The sequence below is a fragment of the Pimephales promelas genome, chromosome 5 (assembly GCF_988280905.1).
Source record: "Pimephales promelas chromosome 5, fPimPro1.hap1.1, whole genome shotgun sequence".
NCBI lineage: Eukaryota > Metazoa > Chordata > Actinopteri > Cypriniformes > Leuciscidae > Pimephales > Pimephales promelas.
The window spans coordinates 24,257,351-24,280,305 of record NC_142773.1 but is presented as its reverse complement, the minus strand read 5'-3'; the positions used below and the strand labels follow the sequence as shown (position 1 = coordinate 24,280,305).

Here is a 22,955-nt window from a genome sequence, read left to right as displayed (position 1 = left end):
GCGCGACTGCGCGAGATATCTAGCATGCTAGATATTTTTCTGAGCTCGGTGACCTGTCTGCGAGGTGTCTGCGAGCTGTCTTTGATGCGTTGTTGGCTCTTTCACAGATTGGCGAGCGTTAATCGTCCGCTAATCGCCCGCGATTTGCACGCGATAACACCCTGACTTGTCGGCGACTCAACGATTTGCAAATCGGGCTTAAATCGGGCTTAAAATCACGTAGTGTGAACTCAGTTGAACATCTGATTCAGATCAGTTCGACGGCTGTTAAAGTCCCCGTGAACCGGAAGTTGCAAACGATTTTTCTCCAGTGCTGTGACGTATTTCCAAGTGAAACGAAATATTGAACAGAGGGCAGGGTTTTACTCTAGCGCTCCTCCTCTCCATCTCTCGCTCATAGCAAACTAACGGTTTGAGGGGAGTGGTTAAGCGTTTCCCCACCCAACGTTGTCAAACCTACGTCATCAGAAAAAGAAACCGTTCCAGACCGGAAGTAACTTTTCAGATTTTGATTAAAGATTACCAAGGTAAATGATTTTTTAAATATATTTTTACTTGCACGGATTAATTGTTCACCACAAGACTAGTAATATGTGCTAACAAAGTAAATAGGTTCAATTTTGATTTCACGGGGACTTTAACAAGAGGTAAAAACTATATAAATACTGTTCATTTTCTCACACAAACCGCTCGTTTCATGTCTTAGGCCATCAGTGTGTGTACTTACATTTACGAGTCATTAAATCATGTTTAATTTTGACTTCTCTGTGCATGCTCTTGCATTATATGACTGACAGACAACAACAGTTCCACCAAAAAATGTTAAAATTGAAAATGCTGTGGAAACAAAGACACCTACATCTTGGATGCCCTTGAGGTAAGCTAAAACATATAAAAAAATTATTTCAAAGTGAACTATCCCTTTAAACAGATTTTTTTATGTGATCAATTTATAGGACATGAAATGAGTGAATTTAGCATCATTGACAGTGCCTAGTTTTTCATTTGAATAACAAACAATGCGAAGGAAAACCAAACACGCAGGTTTTATGTTTTGTTCATTTTACTGAGCAAATTGCAAGCACTTAAAAGTGCAACAGTTTCTTATTGAAAGGACAAAAAAAAGCTGACTTTGCTCTGCACTATTTACAAATGTATGGTTAATGAAGAAAGTCAGTATTTTCTCAAAATTAAATCAACAGAATTGTGCCATGATCTAGTTATGTACAGTTTAAATGAATGAGACAAAACTAAAAAAGAAATATAAGAACATATATCCCCGTCATAAAGAAAAACAAGGCTATTTTTTCTAAAACACTTCAAAATATTTGCTCAAATATAACATTATTTTCCAGTTGACAAGCAAAACAATGTAAAATATTATTTGATCTGTGCAGAAAATGGACAGAAAATTTAAAAAAGGAAATTTACATTTTAAACCAAAACTTCCACACATTAAATAGATCTACTTTTTTTTTTTTAAATGTCACAGCTAAGAAACTCTTGATTACAAAAAATCCTATAAAGAGTCCAGGAAGAACACGAAGACTTTTCCAGTGTAATGCTTTGGGGCCAAACATCCCTGAAATAAAAATCACAATAAATAACTAAAAACAGCTATGTACAGGAATGACAAATTGTTAAGACAAATACCACTCTGTAATGGAGAACTGAACAGGATACTGTGATTGTCGGGAAACAGACTGTTTAGGAAAAAGGGTTGATGTAAGAGTCATAAAACCAAATACTGCCAGGAATGATTCTTCCCAAATATTAAAGATAAAAACAGAAATCATGATTAAGACTACAATTCAAGACTGTTTCATTTCTTTAAAAATATATTTGAGTCACTGCAGGTCACGTTAGAGAGGAAAACACCTCTTCATTCACGTTGTAGTCCCACAGATCACATTAAAAGAAATAAATGTCTTCTGCAACTGCATTGTCTTTGGGTTTACGTTGTCCTGGCTGGGTACTTTGTGTGCTATGAGTGGTGTTGTGCCTCCTGATGGCATTTCCTGAATGCGAGCGCACAGAGCTAGATGACTTCTCTGGTGGCATAAAGATATCTGCAGAAAAACCACAGAAATAGATTTACTAATGGCGCTTTTCCACTGCATGGTACGGTACGGCTCGCTTCGGCTTGCTTTAAATGGTACCTGGTCTGTTGAGGTTCCAAGCGTACCGTACTGGTACTAAATGTGGAGTGACACACTGCAGATCACTGATTGGTCAGACAAAATCGTCAGTACCAGCGTCATTGTATTTGCGACCAATAGACAGACACGAGAAACCAAACCCGCTAGAGTTAAATAGGCAGTAACAGCCACCGCTGTTATCGATCGGTCTATAATCCCGCACACTTTAAAGCAGTACTAACTGCAGTGGAAAAGCGACTGAGCTAAAGCGAACCGAGCCGTACCGTGTCGAGCCGAGCCGTACCACGCAGTGGAAAAGCGAAGTGAGCCGAACCGTGCCGCGCCGAACCGTACCAGCAGTGGAAACGTGCCATAATGCAGAAACACAACTATGATTGATTTAAATGACTCAAACAGTGCTGCATGTAAGCCATATGAAGATACACATAGTGCAAAGAAATGTTAGAATATGAGGTAAAAACAACCAAACAAAGGTCTGGAGTTAAACTATCCCATTAAAGAAAAAGAAAATGTAAACATTTTAACCACTGACAAATCCTAAGAAAGAAAGAAACGGTACGTGAGGTGAGACAGAATAAAGAATTTCACCTGGACGGAGTTGGTGAGGACTGTTGGATCTTGTGGATCTTAAACTGCCTCCTTCCTTTCCTGTAACTTTGATGGGAAGTAACTGAGACACCTCTATGCCAGCTAAAAGTGTGAAGATGTTAAAGTTCAAAATCAAAATGATTTAATACTAACTGATACCTCTACACCACAGCATCAGCTCACATTTTGATGTGATGGAGGTCTTACCTGCGCTGTTGGTACGCTGGTGGGAGTTCCTGTGCTTGCTGTGCTTCTCCTTTCCTTTAGGTTGAGCGGCCAGCTTAGTGGGGATCTTCTGTTGGACAGAGCCGGCTTTGTGGGATTGGTTGGTGGTACTAATGAGGTGGATGGGCACTTCTGCTTTAACAGGAGGGGCTGTGATGCTCTCCCTGCGTGGTGGAACCAGGGGAGGCCTCTCTTCAAAGCTGGGAGTAACCACGTTCAATATAGGGTAGGGGGGAGGAGGTAACTAGAGAGAAAAAGGAAACTTTATGCATGTACACAAATGGCACATACAGTATATTCAATATACAAATGCATACATTGTTTTATTTTACATGTGCACTAATGTGTAGTATGAAATATCAGTGGCATTTCTCAGATATAATATTGACCAAACCTGTATCTGTTCATTCTCTAGGGGAAAGATGGCAATTTTGGGGATGTTTTCGTTCTTCTCATACTTCTTAAACTTCTTCTCCAACTGCTCCAGCTTTTCTTTCTCCCTCTCCACATTACGTGTGGAGTCTCGAAGCCGCTCCAGGTCCTCCTGGTATTGCGCTCTGCCCCTGGCCAGTTCCTGGTTGTCTTCTGCCAGCTTTTCTTCCAGTTTGCTGCATTCCAGTTCTCTCTCCCTCAGCTCCTTCTCCCTGATCTCTGCCTGCTCCCTCTGCCAGAGTCTTTCCTGCTCCCACTGCTGCTGCTCCAGTCGGTGCTGATTCTGGAGCCGCTGGAAGTTGACCATCTCCTCACGCTGCTTTTCCAGGTTCCGATGCTTTTCCTTCTCCAGGAGTGAGTTGCCCCTGGGTCTGGACATCAGCTCCTCAATAGTGGCACGTTGCACCTCGATGTGGCTCTCTTGCTGCTGGACGATGGACTGAGGAAGGAAGGGAACAGATAAGGAAATCAAAGATTCATGTGTACTGATCGGGATTCTACACAGATGAATCTTCTATTTAAAACTATCATAGGCAACAGGTAATGAATAATTGGATAATTATGAGAGAAGCACTACATGAAAAGCACATTTAGAGTTTGGATTACCTGAAGGCTGTAAAGTTTCTGAGACAATTTAGTTACAATGTCATAAAGCTGTGGAGAAAAAAACAAAATATGATAAATAAAAGTAACATGTTTAAAGTAAGTTGACTATACAAAAGACAAACATGAAATCTGACCTGGTCAAATTTCATAAAAAATCTTAACATTTAAGATTATTCATTTAGCTGACGCTTTTATCCAAAGCGACTTACAATTGCTATATATGTCAGAGGTCGCACGCCTCTGGAGCAACTAGGGGTTAAGTGTCTTGCTCAGGGACACATTGGTTTCTCACAGTGGATTCGAACCTGGGTCTCTCACACCAAAGGCATGTGTCTCATCCACTGTGCCATCACAACCTCATTAGTGAGGCAGGTTTGGATAAATAGGATTGGATTTCGATTTTTTTAGGGAGTGACAACATCACTCAATCTTAAACTGTCTTTTTAACTTTCTCCGACATTCGCATACGCTTGTTGCATTTTGCAAAAAAATTTCAAATTGCTTTGAAAGCACCCTCCACTTGTTCACCATACTAAAACTGAGTAGTCAAATACATGAGTCCACACAGAACAAAAGACACTAAAAATAGGTTTTTCTAGAGCAAATCAATGTAAACATTTAATGTTATAAAATAATTTCAGACAAAGTTATTCATAACCGACCATTTTACAGAAATACTCTTATAGAGTTACAGATTACAGAATGTTTTAGTGGACAAAAAATATTGGCAATTCTCACTTTGCACTCAGAGATTTGATTACATCACATTTAGTTGGGCAGTCACAATCTAGCCGCAAAAGTTCAAATATTTTAACTTAATCAAAGATAATCAAATCGGATCAGAAAATTCCGCATTCGCATATGGTCAGAACTCCATGCTGCTCCCAAAATTCTCTCTTTGTAAATGAATGACTTTTAGTCTGTGGTTCATCAGAGATAGTATATAGGCCGTTAGACAGTTATCATTACTGTAAATCATCCAAAGTTGAGGAAAAGCAGCTTCTTTATTCCAAACACACAAAGAATATTTGTAGAATCTCACCTCTGCTTTAGGGAAGAAGACTGACAGATATGCATTCCAGCTCTCTAGAGTCATCTCATCATCTGCCTAATGGGTCAAAAGCAAGAACATACATTTTGGTTTATACCAGCACTTCTCCAAAAAAATAACAAGTGTGATACTGTAGTGTCAGCTTACCGACAGCTCCAGGTTCTCATTAGAATAAAGCTCTCTGAGCTGAGGGACGGACCACTGACTTCTGTCCCTCGATCTTTCCACTAAACTCGTAATATCATCTACAAACAACCAGTCCATCGGTCAATGGCAATGAATATGTAACCATTACATTAATGTCATGAAATAAAGAAAGTTTCTCTTACTTCCGGGTATCATGCAGGTATCGCTTTCAAAGCCACTGAAAGCATCAGGTCTCTTGGGTAGTGGCACCAGATCCATCCCCTCACCAGGAGATCTGGTTTGGCCCTGCTCACATGCTACCAGCAAGTTTTGTAAAATCTCCACTGAAGCAAGATTACAAACAGATTACAATCCACCATGCTTCAGTATTCAACTTTAGCATACATTAGCCTAAAAAATGTCTTAAAATGTGACCATTCAAAATGACAGTACAACAGCACCTAAGAAGGCTTATCACTTGAAAAGTAAATGAGGTAAGCCAAATCTATTCTGCAGAGAAATACCTTAAAAAGTCAATCTGAATATAAGCATGAATTCCCCTCCCCCTTTCCAGTGCAAGTCTCACCATCTTTTAGGGCTCTGGCGAGAAGCTGTTCCCCCTGCAGGGGGTCTGTTGCATTCCAACGCAGCAGATGGCGATCACTTGCCGAGATGTCAGTAGCACCTGTCACATAGGCTGCAATGCCGGTGAATAATCTCAGCTTTTCTGTAAGGTTCTGCTCTATCAATGCATCCCGCATAGAAAGCTTCCCTACTCAGAAAACAGCATTGAAAAAGAAAAGCCAATACATTAATTGTGACATTAATTCATTTTACAGTAGAGGAAGGAAGACTGATCATAGACTGTGATATAGAAATGTGCATGTTACTTTGAAAGTCCCGGATCCTCACAGAAAGTTCTTCCGGCTCCTCTTCCTCATCTTCTGGACAGCTGAAACATAATCAGAACAATAATGTTAGAAGAAAAAAAAAGCCCAGACAAAATTTTATATATTAATTAGATTTCACTATTCTGAACAATTTAACAAACCTCAATACATTCATCAAAGAATCCTGAAAAAATGTATTGGCGTTCTCCAAAAAACATTCATCATTGATAATAAGAAATGTTTATTGTAAGTAATGTTACTGTAATTGCACAGTATTACTGTTTTACTGTATTTCTTTATCAAATAAATGCAGCTTTGGGGAGAATAAGAGACTTCTTTAAAAACATTTAAAAAAAATTACCAACAAACTTTTGAACGGTAGTGTATTTAAAAAAAAATGTAAAAAGATTTTTTAAACATCGAAGATGTTACCATTCCACGGCTTTCCAGATTTTGTCTCGCCAGGTGTTGCGTTCCTCTCCGGAGGAGGTGTGAAACTCATACATCTCAGGAGTGTCCGAGGACGCGGAGATCAGAAACATGGCCTTCTCGTCATGAGCCACTTCACGCACAATGAGCTTCAGCAGTGAAATCACTGCAGGCTTACCATCCTACAGGGGCAGAGAACATGCTGACATTTAATGATAATGGCAACTGTATGTAAGGGATGTCCTTTACTATCGATAACATCGGGGGGTGGTGGGCTCGCTTTTCACTTTCGATTTTGAATTCGCCATCACACGTACTCTGTCTACAGGCCTAAAATTTACGGACACCAGAGAGATGCTTCCTATATGCGGGGTATTGAAATCCCTTTGAATTTACGATTATGTGTACTCTGTGTATAGGGAGCAGTGGTATGGTCCATACATTTTACAAAATGGGATATCTGTCAATGGCGCTCAGGATCTATGGCATACAACATCCTCCTATCAGTCATCTCATCTCACCCTACTCTAGTCTCAACACGTAATAAGTGAAATCTGACTTCTGCTACCACTCTGCAGCTCGCAGAGAAGACACCTTCAGTTTATAATTGTAGCATCTGTTGTCCAAATGAACTAAATGGTTTAAGTCAGTGGTGCAGTGCCACATTGGGCAAGTAATACGATAGTGTACGGCTGAACACTGTGTAACACAGACTATCGCTGCAAGCCTACTGTACTATACATAAACAAAATGCAAATGATTACATTCTGCTCACCAGAGAGGCAAAGGTAAGTTTCTGATCTTTCTCCAGTAACAGTACCAAAACGTCTGACAACAGCAAGACAAGGACATCTAAAGGAATAAGAGAGAAAATACTGAAATATCTGTCTCCTATCAATTGACCAATGTGCAGCAAAATAGATGTAATAGATGTAAATTATACAATGATCACCTTTGCTTTTGTTAGAAGTTAACCTCCAGTTGAGCATGCCCTCGTGAAGCAGCCTCTTCTCGCCCTGTACCATGTCTTCTCTGCGGAACACTCGCCCTTGGGTCATCTTGACCTGGGACTTGGGCTCCAGCTTACTGCTCAAGTCCCTTAGCCTTGCCGCTTTCTCAAACTCATCCACATGAGTATTCACTTGTGATATGGTCTCTTTCAGCAAGTCTAGACCTCGTACCAAGTTCTTGTGTTCCTCTGAGTCAACTGACAAAAGGATGAAAAATTATACAACCTTAATAAAGGCGACTTATGGATATGTTTTGTGCTGTTCAGACACAATATCCATTATTAAGATGTTAAATAAAAACTGTATTTCTGCAAACATGGTTTAATGTCACGCAAAAGTGACATTAAAAGATTAACTCTGATGTAGTCTGCCAATTAAGTACTTTTCACGTTTTAAATTGTAAAACCTACACACCTGTACCTTGTATCTGTAATAGAAACAAACTACAACTAAACTTTTTTGTTTCAGCTATGTTTCATTTAGAATTATTTCAGCATTTATACATTTCTGTCAAAGTTTGAAATCAGTAAAAAAAAAATAATTAAAAGGACAATGTGTACTTGTTTATGCATTGTACTATTTAAAATAATATTTTTATTCATAAATATGTCCTCAATGGTGTACAAATACCTCCAATTATATCCTTGTAAACGAAGAATTTAACATTTTTATATACATGGGTCCACGGAGGCTGCCATGTACTTCCGCCATCTTGTGAAACTATAATAGCAGAGCGGGACAAAAAGTACTAGGCCAATGCGTTTTCACAGCGTATTTTCGTTCAGAGCCACCATGACATGACTGAAAGCAACACAAACGGAGGAGCAGAGCAGTGAGAGGCGCTTGCCACTGCCCCAGCAAGTTTAAAAGGCTGCTTTGGAAATCCTCGTCGCCAGAAAAGTCCAAATTAGATTCTAAAAGGAAACGTGACCGGAGATTACAAAAAACATGAGTTAATGTCGGGATAGCTTTTTCAAGGTGGATAGAGATAATGCAGGAAGATTTCAAAAGAGATGCTGAAGTCCTGCTTTTTTCTTTTTTGTCTTAATTACAAGCTTTTTTTCCCCTTGTTTGGTTGTGTACTTTATTATATAGACAGATGAACATTAATAGTTAAAAGTTGATGATGATATCTAACAATGCATGTGCTTAAATAATATAACGAATAAAGAAGGCATAACTACTTATTACAATAGTTCATGTTTTTCACAGTCAGTAATTCAAAGTCATTAGTTTTGTTCGTTGTGTCAAGTTGCTGTTTGTTTGAAATAACAAACCTGTTCACCCGAAGGAACGCTCGACGAAGTGCTATTAGATGACATCCAGTCATAGCTTTTTGGTACATAATGGCTACCGTAGATGCAACGCCCATTTGAAAAAGCGAGGTGCTGGAGAGCACAATTCATTTGAATGCAAAATAGATTTTCGCTGCTAGATAGGAGAAATTCCTACACATTATCCCTTTAAACATAATAACACAAGAAATGTTTCTTGAGCAGCAAAAAAATCTTACCCACCCTAAACATGTTAAGATTTTTATGTCCTACTTTTTTGAGTTACATTAAAAAAATACAAAAAACTTTTTAAAACTTACACCAGAAAAGATTACTTTTTCTTGAAAGCAAAGTAAACGTACCTTCAGTGTATTTAATGACACGTTCAAACAGAACTGGATACTTTGTGATGCGCTGCGTTATAAGGAGAATAATCTCTGGTATTCCTAATCTTCGTATAATGGACAACTGATATATTTTCTGGAGGACAGAAAAGCAAATTATGATCAGAAAGTGAAATGATTCACTAAATATACCATTTTTTAAAAGAATATTATATAAAACACTATTTCAACACTATTTTTTTTTACTTGAACAAAAGGTCAGGTCTTACTCTTATTAAAGCTAGGAACTTCTTGTTTTGCATTAAGTCTTTAGAGAAGTTGACTGCATCGGTATGGTGACTACAGAACACCCCATAGCAGTATTGCAGTCTGTCTCGGATTACACCTGAGAACTACACACACAAACAAACATGCAGATCAGAGAGCACCAAAGATACACGCAAAAAAAAAAAAAAAAACGTCAGAACAAAACCAGAAGTTAATAAAGAAACATTCAGGAAATTTACACTCCTAAATGTTTAAGCACTGTTAAGAACATAAAAAATATATAATCACAGTTAACCATACACACTACCATTCAAAAGTTTGCTGTCTGTAAGATTATTTTAATGGTTTTAAAAGAAGTCTCTTATGCTAACTATATATTGCATTTATTTGATCACAAAAGTAATATTGTGAAATATTATTACAATTTACAATAACTGTTTTCTTTCTTCTAATGCATTAAAATGATATGACACATTTTCTCAGAACTTAATTCATTTTTCTTATCCACTTGCTATAAAATTACTTATTTCAAGATGATTTTAGTGGATGTATGAAGTGTGATAACAATGTAGTTCATCACATTACTATAGACATATTCCACTAAAATGTCAAAATACCTTTTTTAAGTTAAAGCAAAACAATCAATCTTTGGCTTGAGAAATGTGCATAACCTATTTTTTAAAAATTAAAACTTTTTGGGGCCACTTTATGGCATTCTAATTTAATGTTAAAACAATAATTCCATTCATTTCAGGAAGCACCTGCTGCTTAGCTCAGCTTTGGGGAATGTACACTGGACACTGGATATAACTGACAGTTTGGTGATCCAAATATGCAGCTAGAGAAATCAGTCTTTGTCGTATAACTAGCTATTAAGCCTCAAATATAAACTTGCCTATTAGGGCATCTAACATATCTATGTAAATCCTAGAGCAGATATATGATAAAGATACCTGTGCGATGAGGATGTCTCCAATACTGTGGATGCAGTAATTCTGGGTACTGCCTGCCTCCATGGAATCGACTCTTCTCTGTTTAAGGCGGCTGAGGAAAAGCTGGTGCATCTGCAGCAGGTTTTCCACCTGTGGAAAGAGTCTTTCCAATCGCGTCTCATCCATTTGCAGGGTCTCACGCAGTTCTCGCACGTATACGCCCAAAACCAGCTTTAGCGTCCGCACATGGTTTATTTCAGTCTGAATCAGCTCTGTCATAAAAAACACAGACTTTTTTTGTATTGCTCAAATTAAATTTACACGAGACAAAAAAAAGTAACAAAACAAGTTATCACACCACTTACCATGTATTACGTCCTGTCTTTTAATGGCATCTTTGGAAAAGTTTTTTAAATAATGCTGGTCAACAGCTAAACTCCAAGTGGGAGCTTCAAAATCCCGAGCATCTGCTTCCAGATCTTCACGCAGTGCATTATAACGTCCATCTGTGTAGAAGAGGGAGTAAATACACACTTCCCATTGACATCAACAAACAAGACCTGTGATGACAACAAGTTTAATGGCTACAGTAACTAAACGGGTTAAATAGCCAACCGTCAATATTGATGGAGTCAGCAGAAGAGGTGGACAGGACATTTGAATCTTCTGGCAAGGACTTGACTCTCAAAGAATCGATTTCATCCATCTTATGTTCTGAAAAAATAAAAGACAGCCAGAAGACAAAATAGTATTATTAAAAGTATAAACTAAATGTAAATAATTAAATTATATATATATATATATATATATATATATATATATATGAAGAGTTCAGATGCAAAAGCCTCTAAATGCCATTTGAAATTTTCTCCTAGAATGATCATTTTTATCAAGCTTGTATATTTAAGTTCAGTAATTTCACTTAAATTGCAATGAAAATTACCTATTAATTGTCATTTAAGTGAAATTACTGAACTGAAATATACAAGTTTGATAAAAATCATCATTAAAGGGTTAGTTCACCCAAAAATGAAAATTCTGTCAGTATTTACTCACCCTCATGTTGTTCCAACCCCGTAAGACCTTCGTTCATCTTCGGAACACAAATTAGGATATTTAAGATATTAAGATCGCTCCTGCATACAGTCCATAGGCTTCTTGAGGGACTGGCTCTTGCTGTCCTCGAAAAGTCATTAAAGACATCGTTAAAATAGTCCAAGTGACTACAGGGGCTCAATCTTAAGTTTATCAAACGACGAGAACACTTTTGTGCGCAAAAAAACAACAAAAATAACGACTTTATTTCAACTATTCGTTTATTTCTCCCTCTGCGCGAGTCAGGTTACTAGTTTAATAGCGTAAGCTTCTGTTATTGTACGTCACACGCATCACACACACATGACCAGCGTCGGCCAATAGTGAGCCTACGTGTGACGTAGCTCTACGCAATCACACTACGTTAACTGACTTACAGGCTCATGGAGAAGGAAGTGAATAGTTGAAATAAAGTCGTTATTTTTGTTGTTTTTTTGCGCACAAAGTGTTCTCGTTGTTTGATAAACTTAAGATTGAGCCCCTGTAGTCACTTGGACTATTTTAACGATGTCTTTAATGACTTTTCGGGGACAGCAAGAGCCAGTCCCTCAAGAAGCCTACGGACTGTATGCAGGAGCGATCTTAATATCTTAATATCTTAATTTGTGTTCCGAAGATGAACGAAGGTGTTACGGGGTTGGAACAACATGAGGGTGAGTAAATACTGACAGAATTTTCATTTTTGGGTGAACTAACCCTTTAAAGTAGAAAATTTCAAATGGCATTTAGAGGCTTTTGCATCTGAACTCTTCATATATATGTTTCTACTTCACAAAAAGCTGCTGTACTGTTATTACAGTTCCTGTCCAGGATGCCAGAGCACCGACCTGTGGCCGTAGTGATAACCAGAGGCGGTTAAAGGCTGGAGGATGCAGGTTTATCTTTGCTGTGAGAGGGTCATGTCTGCCAGGTAAGTCATGGAGCAGATACAGCCAAATGCAGGATGAATAGTCTCTGTCAGACCTGCGCACAGAAGCAGAAAGTTAGCTTTGGGTCTGTCATTTAAAGGAACATTCTGGACAAAATACAAATTTAGATGCATCAACATAGTTTCTTTCTTGTATCTTTGCACAGACATAATGTAGAAGTTACTGGGTTTCCAGGATTTACATGTTTATATTTAGCTGAAAAGATGTAAATGCATTACCATTTTTTTTTTCAAACTAAGGGACAAGTGGAAACTATTTTCTGTGGTAGTAATTAGCAACATTTGACAGTTTTTATAAACTGGAATTAACCTTGAATGTTTGTTTAAGTGGGGTCGATTAGGCCACTTATTTGTCATGTCATTAAAAATGAGAAAAATAATTTGAGAACATTAGTCATTATACAAGTAATTTGTGCAAACAATCATTAAATTGATGTTTAATTAAATGATTAATGAAGGTGCGTTTTCAGAGAAGTTTTTTAAAAAAATGTCAGAGTTTGGACAGATCTGATATTTGAGGGTAGGCTATTCCATGGGAGGCTTGGGTCCATAAGCTGCGAAAGCAAGGTCACCCTTATTTTTTAGTTTGGTCCTGGGGATAGAAAGCAAGTTTGAATCCCCCCGATCTTAGTGATCTTGACTTAGATTCAAGCAGTTCAGATAGGAAATGGGGAGCTAAATTCTGTAAAGATTTAAAAACAAAAAGCAAAACTTTAAAATCTATTCAAACTGAATCAGTAGCCACAGTGAAGCGAGATCAGAACCGGAGGAATGTGTTCAAATTTACAATTTCCCTATGACGCGTGCAGCTGCCTTTTGGACTAATAGTAGACGGGTGATATGTTTCTGAGGAACTCCAATATATAATACAATAGTCCAATCTGGATGTTACAAAAGCATAGCTAGACTCGCAGATTCCGAAAAAGAATATCAATCATTATCAACAGCATTATCAATCCAGACCCCCCAGATTACGAATACAGGTGGTACTGTAAGGTGACAGCGTTTGAAGGTACAAGCAATCAGCAAGCCATAGTTTCAGTTTATCTATACAGTTCAGTGGTGGCTTTATAGCAGACTTGTCATCACGTTTTAGGGGCAAGTAAATTTGGGGATCATCGGCGTAAAGGTGAAAAGAAAAGAACATGATCTGTTTTGGTTTGAGTCCAGCACACGCACATGCTGAAGTGGAGCAGAAGTGATCAAGGGAATGCAAAAACTTATAAGATGATAAACTGATGTAATGGATTCAACATATAGATTTTATTACAATGCAAGTCGCTTTGGATAAAATTGCCAAATGCAAAGCTTCAACACCGAGGCTAAAAGACACAGGCATAAGAAAGGGTGTGCTAATGTAAGACTCCAGTTCACTTCTGAGAACACTTCTCTGAAACAGCAAACTGGTTTTAGTTCGTCACATTCCTAAGCTCTTGTCAGACAAGGTTAAAGAGCAGAAGACATGACTACAGTGTACAGGCGTGTTTTTTTAATGGATCTTTATTTTTTGACTATTTTTAGCAAAAAAGTATTGACAAATTCAGAGGAAAGTGAAATTTGAATAAAAATGTATATTTGCATAGATACAATCAGATATAGATATAATTTGCCTTATCTGAAAGAAATGAAATGTTTCCTCCCATTTCCGGTATGTATAGCTTTGAAGCACAATTTTTTTTTTTTTTTTTTTTTTTTTTTACACAAACTCAACAGCCAAATTTCCAAATGTATTTGTATAAAATCAATTACATAAAAAATTCAACACTTTCTTTCAAAAGTTCTATTTTGTGTTGTGAAATAAATTAACTTTTAATAATAAAGTATAAAGTAGTATTACATAAATACTTTTATTATGCAAGGACATATAAACAATTGGTCAAAAGTGACATTTATCAAATTACAAAAGATTTCTATTTCAAATAAATTGTTATTTTGAACTTTCTATTCATCAAAGAATCCTAAAAAAAATTCAGTTTCCTAGGGCCTACTTCTATCCTGTTTTCAGGAGTTTTTCAGGAATTTAACTTAACATTTTAATAACAATAATAGATTAATTATGTGAAATTATTTTTGTCATAAATTCTGTTTTTTATTATTTAACTACATTACTTAAAGCATTTATCAGTCTTAGTTAATTTCAACATTTATTACTACATTATTAAAATCAAATGTTGTATCTAAATTATTTAAAGGACCAGAGCTAACAGACTGCCTGGCGGACATCTCGGCATGGGTGAAAGAATTTAACCTGGCTGCAACTCAACCTCAAAGAGAGTACTTCTCTTCCTCCCAGCCACTTCATCAGTACAGCACAATTTCACCATCCAGCAAGGTTCAGCAACAATAATCCCATAGAATTTGTCCAGGAATATTGGGGTAATTTTTGATGAGTAGCTGACCTTCAAAGACCACATTGCTACTAGAGCATGATCATGCAAGTTTGCGTTGTACAACATAAGGAAGATCAGGCCCTTCCTCACTGAGCATGCAACAACTTCTCGTCCAGGCCCCTGTCCTTGCAATGCCCTTTTGACTGGACTTCCAAGAAGTGCAATCAAACCTCTTCAAATGATTCAGAACACAGCGGCTTAACTGGTCTTCAACGAACCCAAAAGAGCCCATGTCACACTGTTGATCTCTTTGCACTGGCTTCCGGTTGCAGCTTACGTCAAGTTCAAGATACTGGGGGAGGTCACAGCCTTTCTCCATCCTGTACATACCTTCCAAGAACCTGCGGTCAGTAAGTGAGTGGCACCTCATAGTACCATCATCACAGCGAGATACAAAAACACTCAAGAATGCTTTCAATGTTACTTGTAGGTGGAATGATCTTCCCAAGCCGATCTAGAAGGCTGAATCCTTGACAATTTTCAAGAAACAGCTGATAACTCACCTCTTCCGTGATCACTTAAATGCAGCTTGCAGAAAAAAAAAATTATATATATATATATATATATATATACACACTCACCGGCCACTTTATTAGGTACACCTGTCCAACTGCTCGTTAACACTTAATTTCTAAGCAGCCAATCACATGGCGGCAACTCAGTGCATTTAGGCATGTAGACATGGTCAAGACAATCTCCTGCAGTTCAAACCGAGCATCAGTATGGGGAAGAAAGGTGATTTGAGTGACTTTGAACGTGGCATGATTGTTGGTGCCAGAAGGGCTGGTCTGAGTATTTCAGAAACTGCTAATCTACTGGGATTTTCACGCACAACCATCTCTAGGGTTTACAGAGAATGGTCCGAAAAAGAAAAAACATCCAGTGAGCGGCAGTTCTGTGGGAGGAAATGCCTTGTTGATGCCAGAGGTCAGAGGAGAATGGCCAGACTGGTTCGAGCTGATAGAAGGGCAACAGTGACTCAAATAACCACCCGTTACAACCAAGGTGGGCAGAAGAGCATCTCTGAACGCACAGTACGTCGAACTTTGAGGCAGATGGGCTACAGGAGCAGAAGACCACACCGGGTGCCACTCCTTTCAGCTAAGAACAGGAAACTGAGGCTACAATTTGCACAAGCTCATCGAAATTGGACAATAGAAGATTGGAAAAACGTTGCCTGGTCTGATGAGTCTCGATTTCTGCTGCGACATTCGGATGGTAGGGTCAGAATTTGGCGTCTACAACATGAAAGCATGGATCCATCCTGCCTTGTATCAACGGTTCAGGCTGGTGGTGGTGGTGTCATGGTGTGGGGAATATTTTCTTGGCACTCTTTGGGCCCCTTGGTACCAATTGAGCATCGTTGCAACGCCACAGCCTACCTGAGTATTGTTGCTGACCATGTCCATCCCTTTATAACCACAATGTACCAAACTTCTGATGGCTACTTTCAGCAGGATAATGCGCCATGTCATAAAGCTGGAATCATCTCAGACTGGTTTCTTGAACATGACAATGAGTTCGCTGTACTCAAATGGCCTCCACAGTCACCAGATCTCAATCCAATAGAGCATCTTTGGGATGTGTTGGAACGGGAGATTCGCATCATGGATGTGCAGCCGACAAATCTGCGGCAACTGTGTGATGCCATCATGTCAATATGGACTAAACTCCCTGAGGAATGCTTCCAGCACCTTGTTGAATCTATGCCACGAAGAATTGAGGCAGTTCTGAAGGCAAAAGGGGGTCCAACCCGTTACTAGCATGGGGTACCTAATAAAGTGGCCGGTGAGTGTATATATATATATATATATATTATTAGAATTATTATATTATATTTGTCAATGCTCTCACTATTTCCTCATCCCTACCTGTTCTAGCTTGAACTATCCTGAGTGATGACTCACTGAAACTTTGTATTACTAACACTTCTTGTGTTTCCTGCCTTGAATCGCTTGTATTCTTCAAGTGCTTTGGAAGCTTCTGCAATGAATAATTGTAAATGTAAACTTGAACTAATGAACAGTTGTATCTGTATTAACTAATAGTAACAAAGATCAATACATAATTTAACAAAGTTAACATTATGTACATTTTAAGTGTTAATATGTAAATTTTAAGAGTTAATATGTACATTTCAAGAGCTAATATGTACATTTTAGGTACTAATATGTACATTTTAGGTGTTAATATGTATATTTTAGGTGCTAAAATGTACCACTAAGGTACCAATATGCATCTTTTGGGTACAAAAGTGTACCTTTTGAAAAGGTACAGCCCCAGTGACAACTTTCGTACCTTTTTTTTCTGAGAGTGTAGGTAATGCATTAGCAATGAATGAACAGTATTATTATTTGTTTTTATTGTTATCTTTAGAAGCTCATTCTACTGTACAATACTAATTATTTGTGTCAATTTCTTCAAGATAAACTGAACATTTGTTTGGTGGGTTGTGAGGTGAGGTGCTGTAAGGTGAACTCTGCAAACAGCTCTGGAGAAAGTTTATGAGGAGTGTCGTCATGTAGTGAGATGGCAGATGCTGAAAACCTCTTGAGCGTGACATGCCGAGCAGAATACACTCCTTTCAAAAACATTTTAAAAGTGTTATGTTCACACTGCAAGCCTTAGTGATCAATTCCGATTTATGGTTCAGACTCGATTTATCTGTACAGCTGTTCACATTATTGTTAAATGTGGCCAACATCAGATTCCAGTGTGAACAGATTATGGTCCTGAACTAACCCGCATACGGAAAAATGAACGATAAAAAGACGTCACGCTGCATGCTTTCACACAGAAGTAATCACAGAGAACATTAAAGTGATTACGCATTTATTCATAGTGTAATCTCCTGGGGAAGACTGTGAATTTATGCACAGGCAATATATAAAAAAAAAACAAAGATTAGGAAAAAAGAGAGCAGAGTTTTTAAACATATGATACAAGCCCTCATGTTTTGCATAGAGTTGTCACTGTAATACTTATAAGTTCTGACATCACTGTCCTTCCACGCCTATACCTTTCACAACGGTCTTTAACTTCAGGTATGTATATTATTTTTGAAGTGACTTCCATGAGCGCAGAATTGAGATGAATGTTGCTCTAGACTAGAGTGACATGAAAGTCACATTAATTACATTATGACTGTTCAGAGTTCAGACTGAGGTCGCACAGCAAAACATCTGACCTGTATCAGATTAAGGATCACATATGGAAGTGGCCCAAATCTGAATTGAAAAGATCTGATTCCATGTGGTTTGTGCCGTTGACACTGGATTTGGGCCACATTTACCTGCAGTCTGAACTTAAGCCTTATTGACCCCAAACATTCAAACGGCAACTTGCTTTTGTTTTACAACATCTAGTTTTAGGTTAAGATATACAGATCTATATAAAAGGCAAACATTAAAAGATGCTTTGTGGAGTACCATTTTAATCACCTTTAAAGCCGTCATGAAACCGAATTTGAGATTTGTCATTTTTTCCTTATTAATAATTGATTTGGTAATTGATTGGATCGTTGGCGGTTGGGTTGCTAACAAAATGGAGGCAGATTTGAATGCCAGTTCACAGTCAGTTGTGGAGGATTTCTCTCCACCGTTACCCTTCCATGAAGAATATTTCATTGAGGAACGCAATTAAAGCATTTTTGCAGTCCACCTCAGAATTAGTCTGAAAGTGAGGTATATGAGAGAGACTTTTCAAACATACAAAAATTCCTTGTAGTTTGTTATTTATTATAAAGGTCATATAAATGGCAAGTTAATTAACAATAATTAGAAAAATGCTGCTTAAAATAGTTTTAGATTAAGTATTGGATGACAGTGCAGGACACCATGTGATGGCATGTTAACTGCTCAAAGGCTTGATCCTGAAAATAGCCGAGCAAAAACATAGAAAAGACACAAGACTAATATATATATATATATATATATATATGATTCCCATAGAACAAGCAGATCAAGGTCTAAAACTACACTGGCCTCCTCTTCAACTAACTTATTGTATTGTTGTCATTAAGTTGTGATGGGAGAAACTGTTTTAATATAAAAAAAACAATCACTTTGTTCAATTTATGAATTTGATATGCTACAGTTGTACAGCACTAAGCTGTTACAATGGCAAACAGCTCCATCCTCAAGAAAGGCATGATACACCTTGTGAGCACACTAACAATGCTTAATAACACTCAAACAATGTGTGTGCTGCTATTCAAACAGTGCATTCATTCATAAAGACTAGCATGTATAAAGTGCATGAAGGCTAAATAAAAGAACCTGCCGTAAAGTTAAACGCATGACTAGTGCTTCATTATGAGAAGGATACTGCCTAGGATGCACATTTCATACCCAAATTCAGCTGCATCTTGATGAATGGCGGTTAAAGGCACTTCAAATTGCTGGGGGACCAAGAAGGATCATTGCATGAACCGAGTCACACTAAAATAATACTCAGAGCTCAGACCAGCATGTAATTGCCGTTTCCTGCAGGACAGGTGGTTTCATACTGTACTATTGTAGCTGAATGATAACTTCTGCTGCAGGCTGCACCTCCCCTGAATCATCCGCCGGATAGAGGTGATTCATGAATATAGCCAAGTGAAATGAGACTAAGGCTTATGCTTATCGGTCAAACAAGAAAAGCAGGCTGCTCCAGTCTGCAGCAGAGAGTAGAAACAACAAACACCCTCCTTCCTTTACATTTAGAATAAGACACATTAAATTTGACACCTCCACCATCATTGTTTAGGCTATCTTATAAACTAAAACCTGCCATTTTGAACTAAAACAGCGGGAGGGCATTAGTTACATTAATATTAACAGATTCACTCTAGTTTTCATAGTGTAATAATGAATTCAGCAGCAGCAAAATGTGAGGATTTCTTGTTTGCACACACTGTAACTGATTTACTAGTTCTGTTACTGTGTAAAAAATGCCTGGCTTGCAAACTGGCTATGACCATGAAGCTAACCTCCCCCTCTCACACATCAACAGGCCAGATAAAATACCGAAAAAAAGTCTCTGTTTCACAAACACACACACACACACACACACACACAAAAAAAACCCAGATAAGCTACAGATTACATATTACATCTAAGACAAGTTTTTTTGAGATTCTAGTTTGTCTCAGCTGAATTTGTTGGGCTTTTGATCAGAGTAAAGGGACAGACTGACCGAGTAGCTGTTTAATTTTAACATGTTATATTGAAAGTTGTAACATACTAAGTTATAGTAGTATACATTATATGTTATCAGCACTTAATTTCTTATTTATTCGTTTTAATTGTCAGTTAGATACCAGTATGAGGGACAGGTCATATTAATTCAGGCACAAGCTTTTGTTCAATAATAGTAGGCTATCTTTCTTCTAACTATTCTAATAGTATTATCTATTCCTGATTTTCTGGAGATTTATTAGATACTATTATTTATTTATGAGACACTAGTTTCTCTTTTTGTTTACTTTGTCATTTTGAATGACTAGTCAGGATTATTATAGTTAACTAAAACCATAAAAAATGTGTAACTTAAAATAAAATATTAAAAGGTAAATATTAAATAAATATTAAAATTTAAAATATTAAATAAAAAAAATTAATTGCAAAGGCAATATTTCTCATTTAGTTCATCTTTCATTTAGTTTAACTTGATGGACTAAACTAACAAACACAATTTAATAAAATTTTAATCAGTATATCAACAGTATATCTTCATATTTACAAATTAAAATGTCCCTATAAGATTTTTTTTAAACATTACTATAAACAACTGGAATACAGACATGTCTATAAAGAGATAAGTAACCAGTGTCTAAATATTTACTGCAGGATAACCAAAAATTATTTTAGAATCAAGTTGAATAGTTACAAGTAGCTAAAATAATTCAAATTGGTACCATGGACAAATTGAAAACATTAATTAATACAACTAGTTGACATCTGAACCACAAATTTGCAATTTGTTGATGTTGCAAATAATAGTTAAGCATCACAACCCAGCAGTATTACAAAAGAGTAATTATTACCAGAAGGTAATAATAAATAAATGTCTGATTGAACTGATGCCAGTATGAGGTATGAAAGATTATTAGTGAAACTGAAACAAATATTCTAGTCACTGCTGGATTAATTAAAAGTATCTAGAACACATGGGAGGGAAAGTTTGATCATTTTACAAACACAAAATCCTGGGCACCCAGGACCACAAACCAACCTCACTCAGCTTTTCTACAGATCTGACACCGTTGAAACTAGTATCATGAGCGAATGAGGCATTAATCAAGAGTCAGATTTCGAGGAATGTAATGGTCGAACAGATAACACATCCTTCATTACTCATCACCAGACCAGAGGTGTAAACAGAGTAATCAATAGATCAGAAAACATGACGTGGTTTCATTGACCACATCTAGTCGCAACAATAAACATGGCATGCTCTGCTAAAAATAAAATAAAATAATAAATAAATAAAACACACACACATGATGGTTATTTCAGAGGAGACACCATTATTAATCCTAAAGTGAAATCACGGCGAAACTTTTCCTGTTACTGGAATAACTTAACTTACGCCGCACTCCTCTCAAGAACAGCCGCGAAGATAAATGAATGATAGGCCACGAAAAACTCTCAAAGTAGCCCTTAAAATACGTCGTATATCTCTAAATAAAGTCAAAATTATGATTTAGAAATGAGAATTTAGGTTCTGTAAACTATAAGCCACAACGCCAATTAAATAACACGAGGCCTAGATGACAAACTTTAAACACAAAGAGGCTCGCGCAAACTTTAGCTACAAAAGTTTCTACTTACCATTTTTAAAGAAACATCACATCATATCCTATCCACTTTTTCCGGGACAGTTTCTTTTCTTTCCTATAGTATCTTCTTTTTTCGACACAGTTTCTTTTCTTAAGCATCCACCATACCGGTAACAACAAGTGCAGTGCACACATCTACGGGGACGATGAATATGTCCTCGTACACACACTCGCGCGCGCACGCACGCACACGCAGGCAGTCACACACACTCAGCGTTGCTTCACTCGAGGCATGACGGGAACAGAACAGAAGGCGGCGGGGTTTGTTCACACATCCAGCAGCACTCCTTCTTTTCTTCACAGTTCACACCAATGTTATTGTAGTATTGCTGTAAATCTATTAAAATGTTGTATTTATATTTTGAATTAGATTTCATTTGATTAAATACATTTTAAGATTTAGTAATTTTGTAATGTAGTAATTTAGTAACGTTTTTAATGTCTATACTATAATTCCCCCCCCCCCCCCCCCAGGTTATTATTTACAGTATTTGTACAGTTATTTTACTAGCCTACATCAGGTGAAAATGAAGGAAAAGATAAGTTTAGTTTTTTATATTTTAGTTAACGTTTTAGACTATTTTATTTAAAGTAGGCCTAATTACGTTTTTCTAGATTTGTTTTAATTTATAATAACCATGCCTCACGTGTTAAAAAATATACAAGAAGCCAACTTTATATTTCCTGAAGTAAACAAGACAGTAAAAGAATTGGATTGGTATAAAGGGGGAGAAAATAGAAATAAATCGATAAAGGAAATTGAACATGTGTGAGGTGAGGCCAAATAGCCTAAGATAAAATAACTCGCAATAATTAACTGCGCTTGAATGACTTTGCATTCCACTTTTTAATGAAAATGGAACTTTGCAGTCCATATTATGGCACAGTGACATCACTGCATTCCACAGAACCTGCTCTCTGGTCACTGTCAAACCGCTCACATCTCCTCTTGATACATGCAGTTGTCAAGTGTAAAGCAATGGATACCAAAGCAACAAAAAGCGCCTCAGTTCCGAGTCACCCTGTGAAGGTGTCAACCCTCTGTCCGAAATCTGCCGTCTCTTGGCATTATCTTGTTGCCTGGCCTGGGACATGCAAGATAGTGGGGAAGAGGAGATTGAAGCACGCCAGACAGACCTGAGGGCTGCTGGTGAAATGTCTCTCCACCACGGCGAAAACTTCTCTGTCTCCTCCTCATGGGCTGATGACGACTACTGGATGTCGTAGGACGAAGTAATAGACTGGGGTGAAGAGGAGAGGACACTCCCAAGAATTAGAGACCTGAGGAGCCCGATCTGCTATCCTGTCAGGTGCAGGAGTGTAAGGAGGAGACACAATAATGTGGAGAACAGGAGAAATTAAAAAAATCTGAGCCTTAAAAACTGA

General features: G+C 37.6%; 1 protein-coding gene across 1 annotated transcript; it reads right to left on the bottom strand.

Moving 5' to 3' along the window:
• Positions 1–267: 267 nt before the first annotated feature.
• On the bottom strand, positions 268–21,801 carry arhgef18a (Rho/Rac guanine nucleotide exchange factor 18a). Its single transcript, XM_039654688.2, has 20 exons — positions 21,562–21,801; positions 12,256–12,391; positions 10,949–11,047; positions 10,699–10,839; positions 10,355–10,605; positions 9,404–9,526; positions 9,153–9,270; positions 7,459–7,713; positions 7,282–7,358; positions 6,510–6,688; positions 6,078–6,139; positions 5,774–5,959; positions 5,391–5,531; positions 5,209–5,306; positions 5,053–5,118; positions 4,011–4,058; positions 3,367–3,843; positions 2,955–3,216; positions 2,748–2,849; positions 268–2,069 (listed from the first exon to the last, which is right to left on the bottom strand). The coding sequence occupies exons 3-20, from the start codon at positions 11,037–11,039 to the stop codon at positions 1,912–1,914; spliced, it is 2,835 nt and encodes a 944-aa protein (XP_039510622.2). The 5' UTR covers positions 11,040–11,047; positions 12,256–12,391; positions 21,562–21,801; the 3' UTR covers positions 268–1,911.
• Positions 21,802–22,955: the final 1,154 nt, after the last annotated feature.

Coding starts and splice junctions, on each gene's coding strand:
- arhgef18a (XM_039654688.2), bottom strand. CDS start 11,039: ATGGATGAAATCGATTCTTTGAGAGTCAAGTCCTTGCCAGAAGATTCA. Junction 6,689..7,281: donor AACTTACCTTTGCCTCTCTG/GTGAGCAGAATG, acceptor CTGCCCCTGTAG/GATGGTAAGCCTGCAGTGAT. Junction 5,960..6,077: donor GAGGATCCGGGACTTTCAAA/GTAACATGCACA, acceptor TTTTCTGAGTAG/GGAAGCTTTCTATGCGGGAT.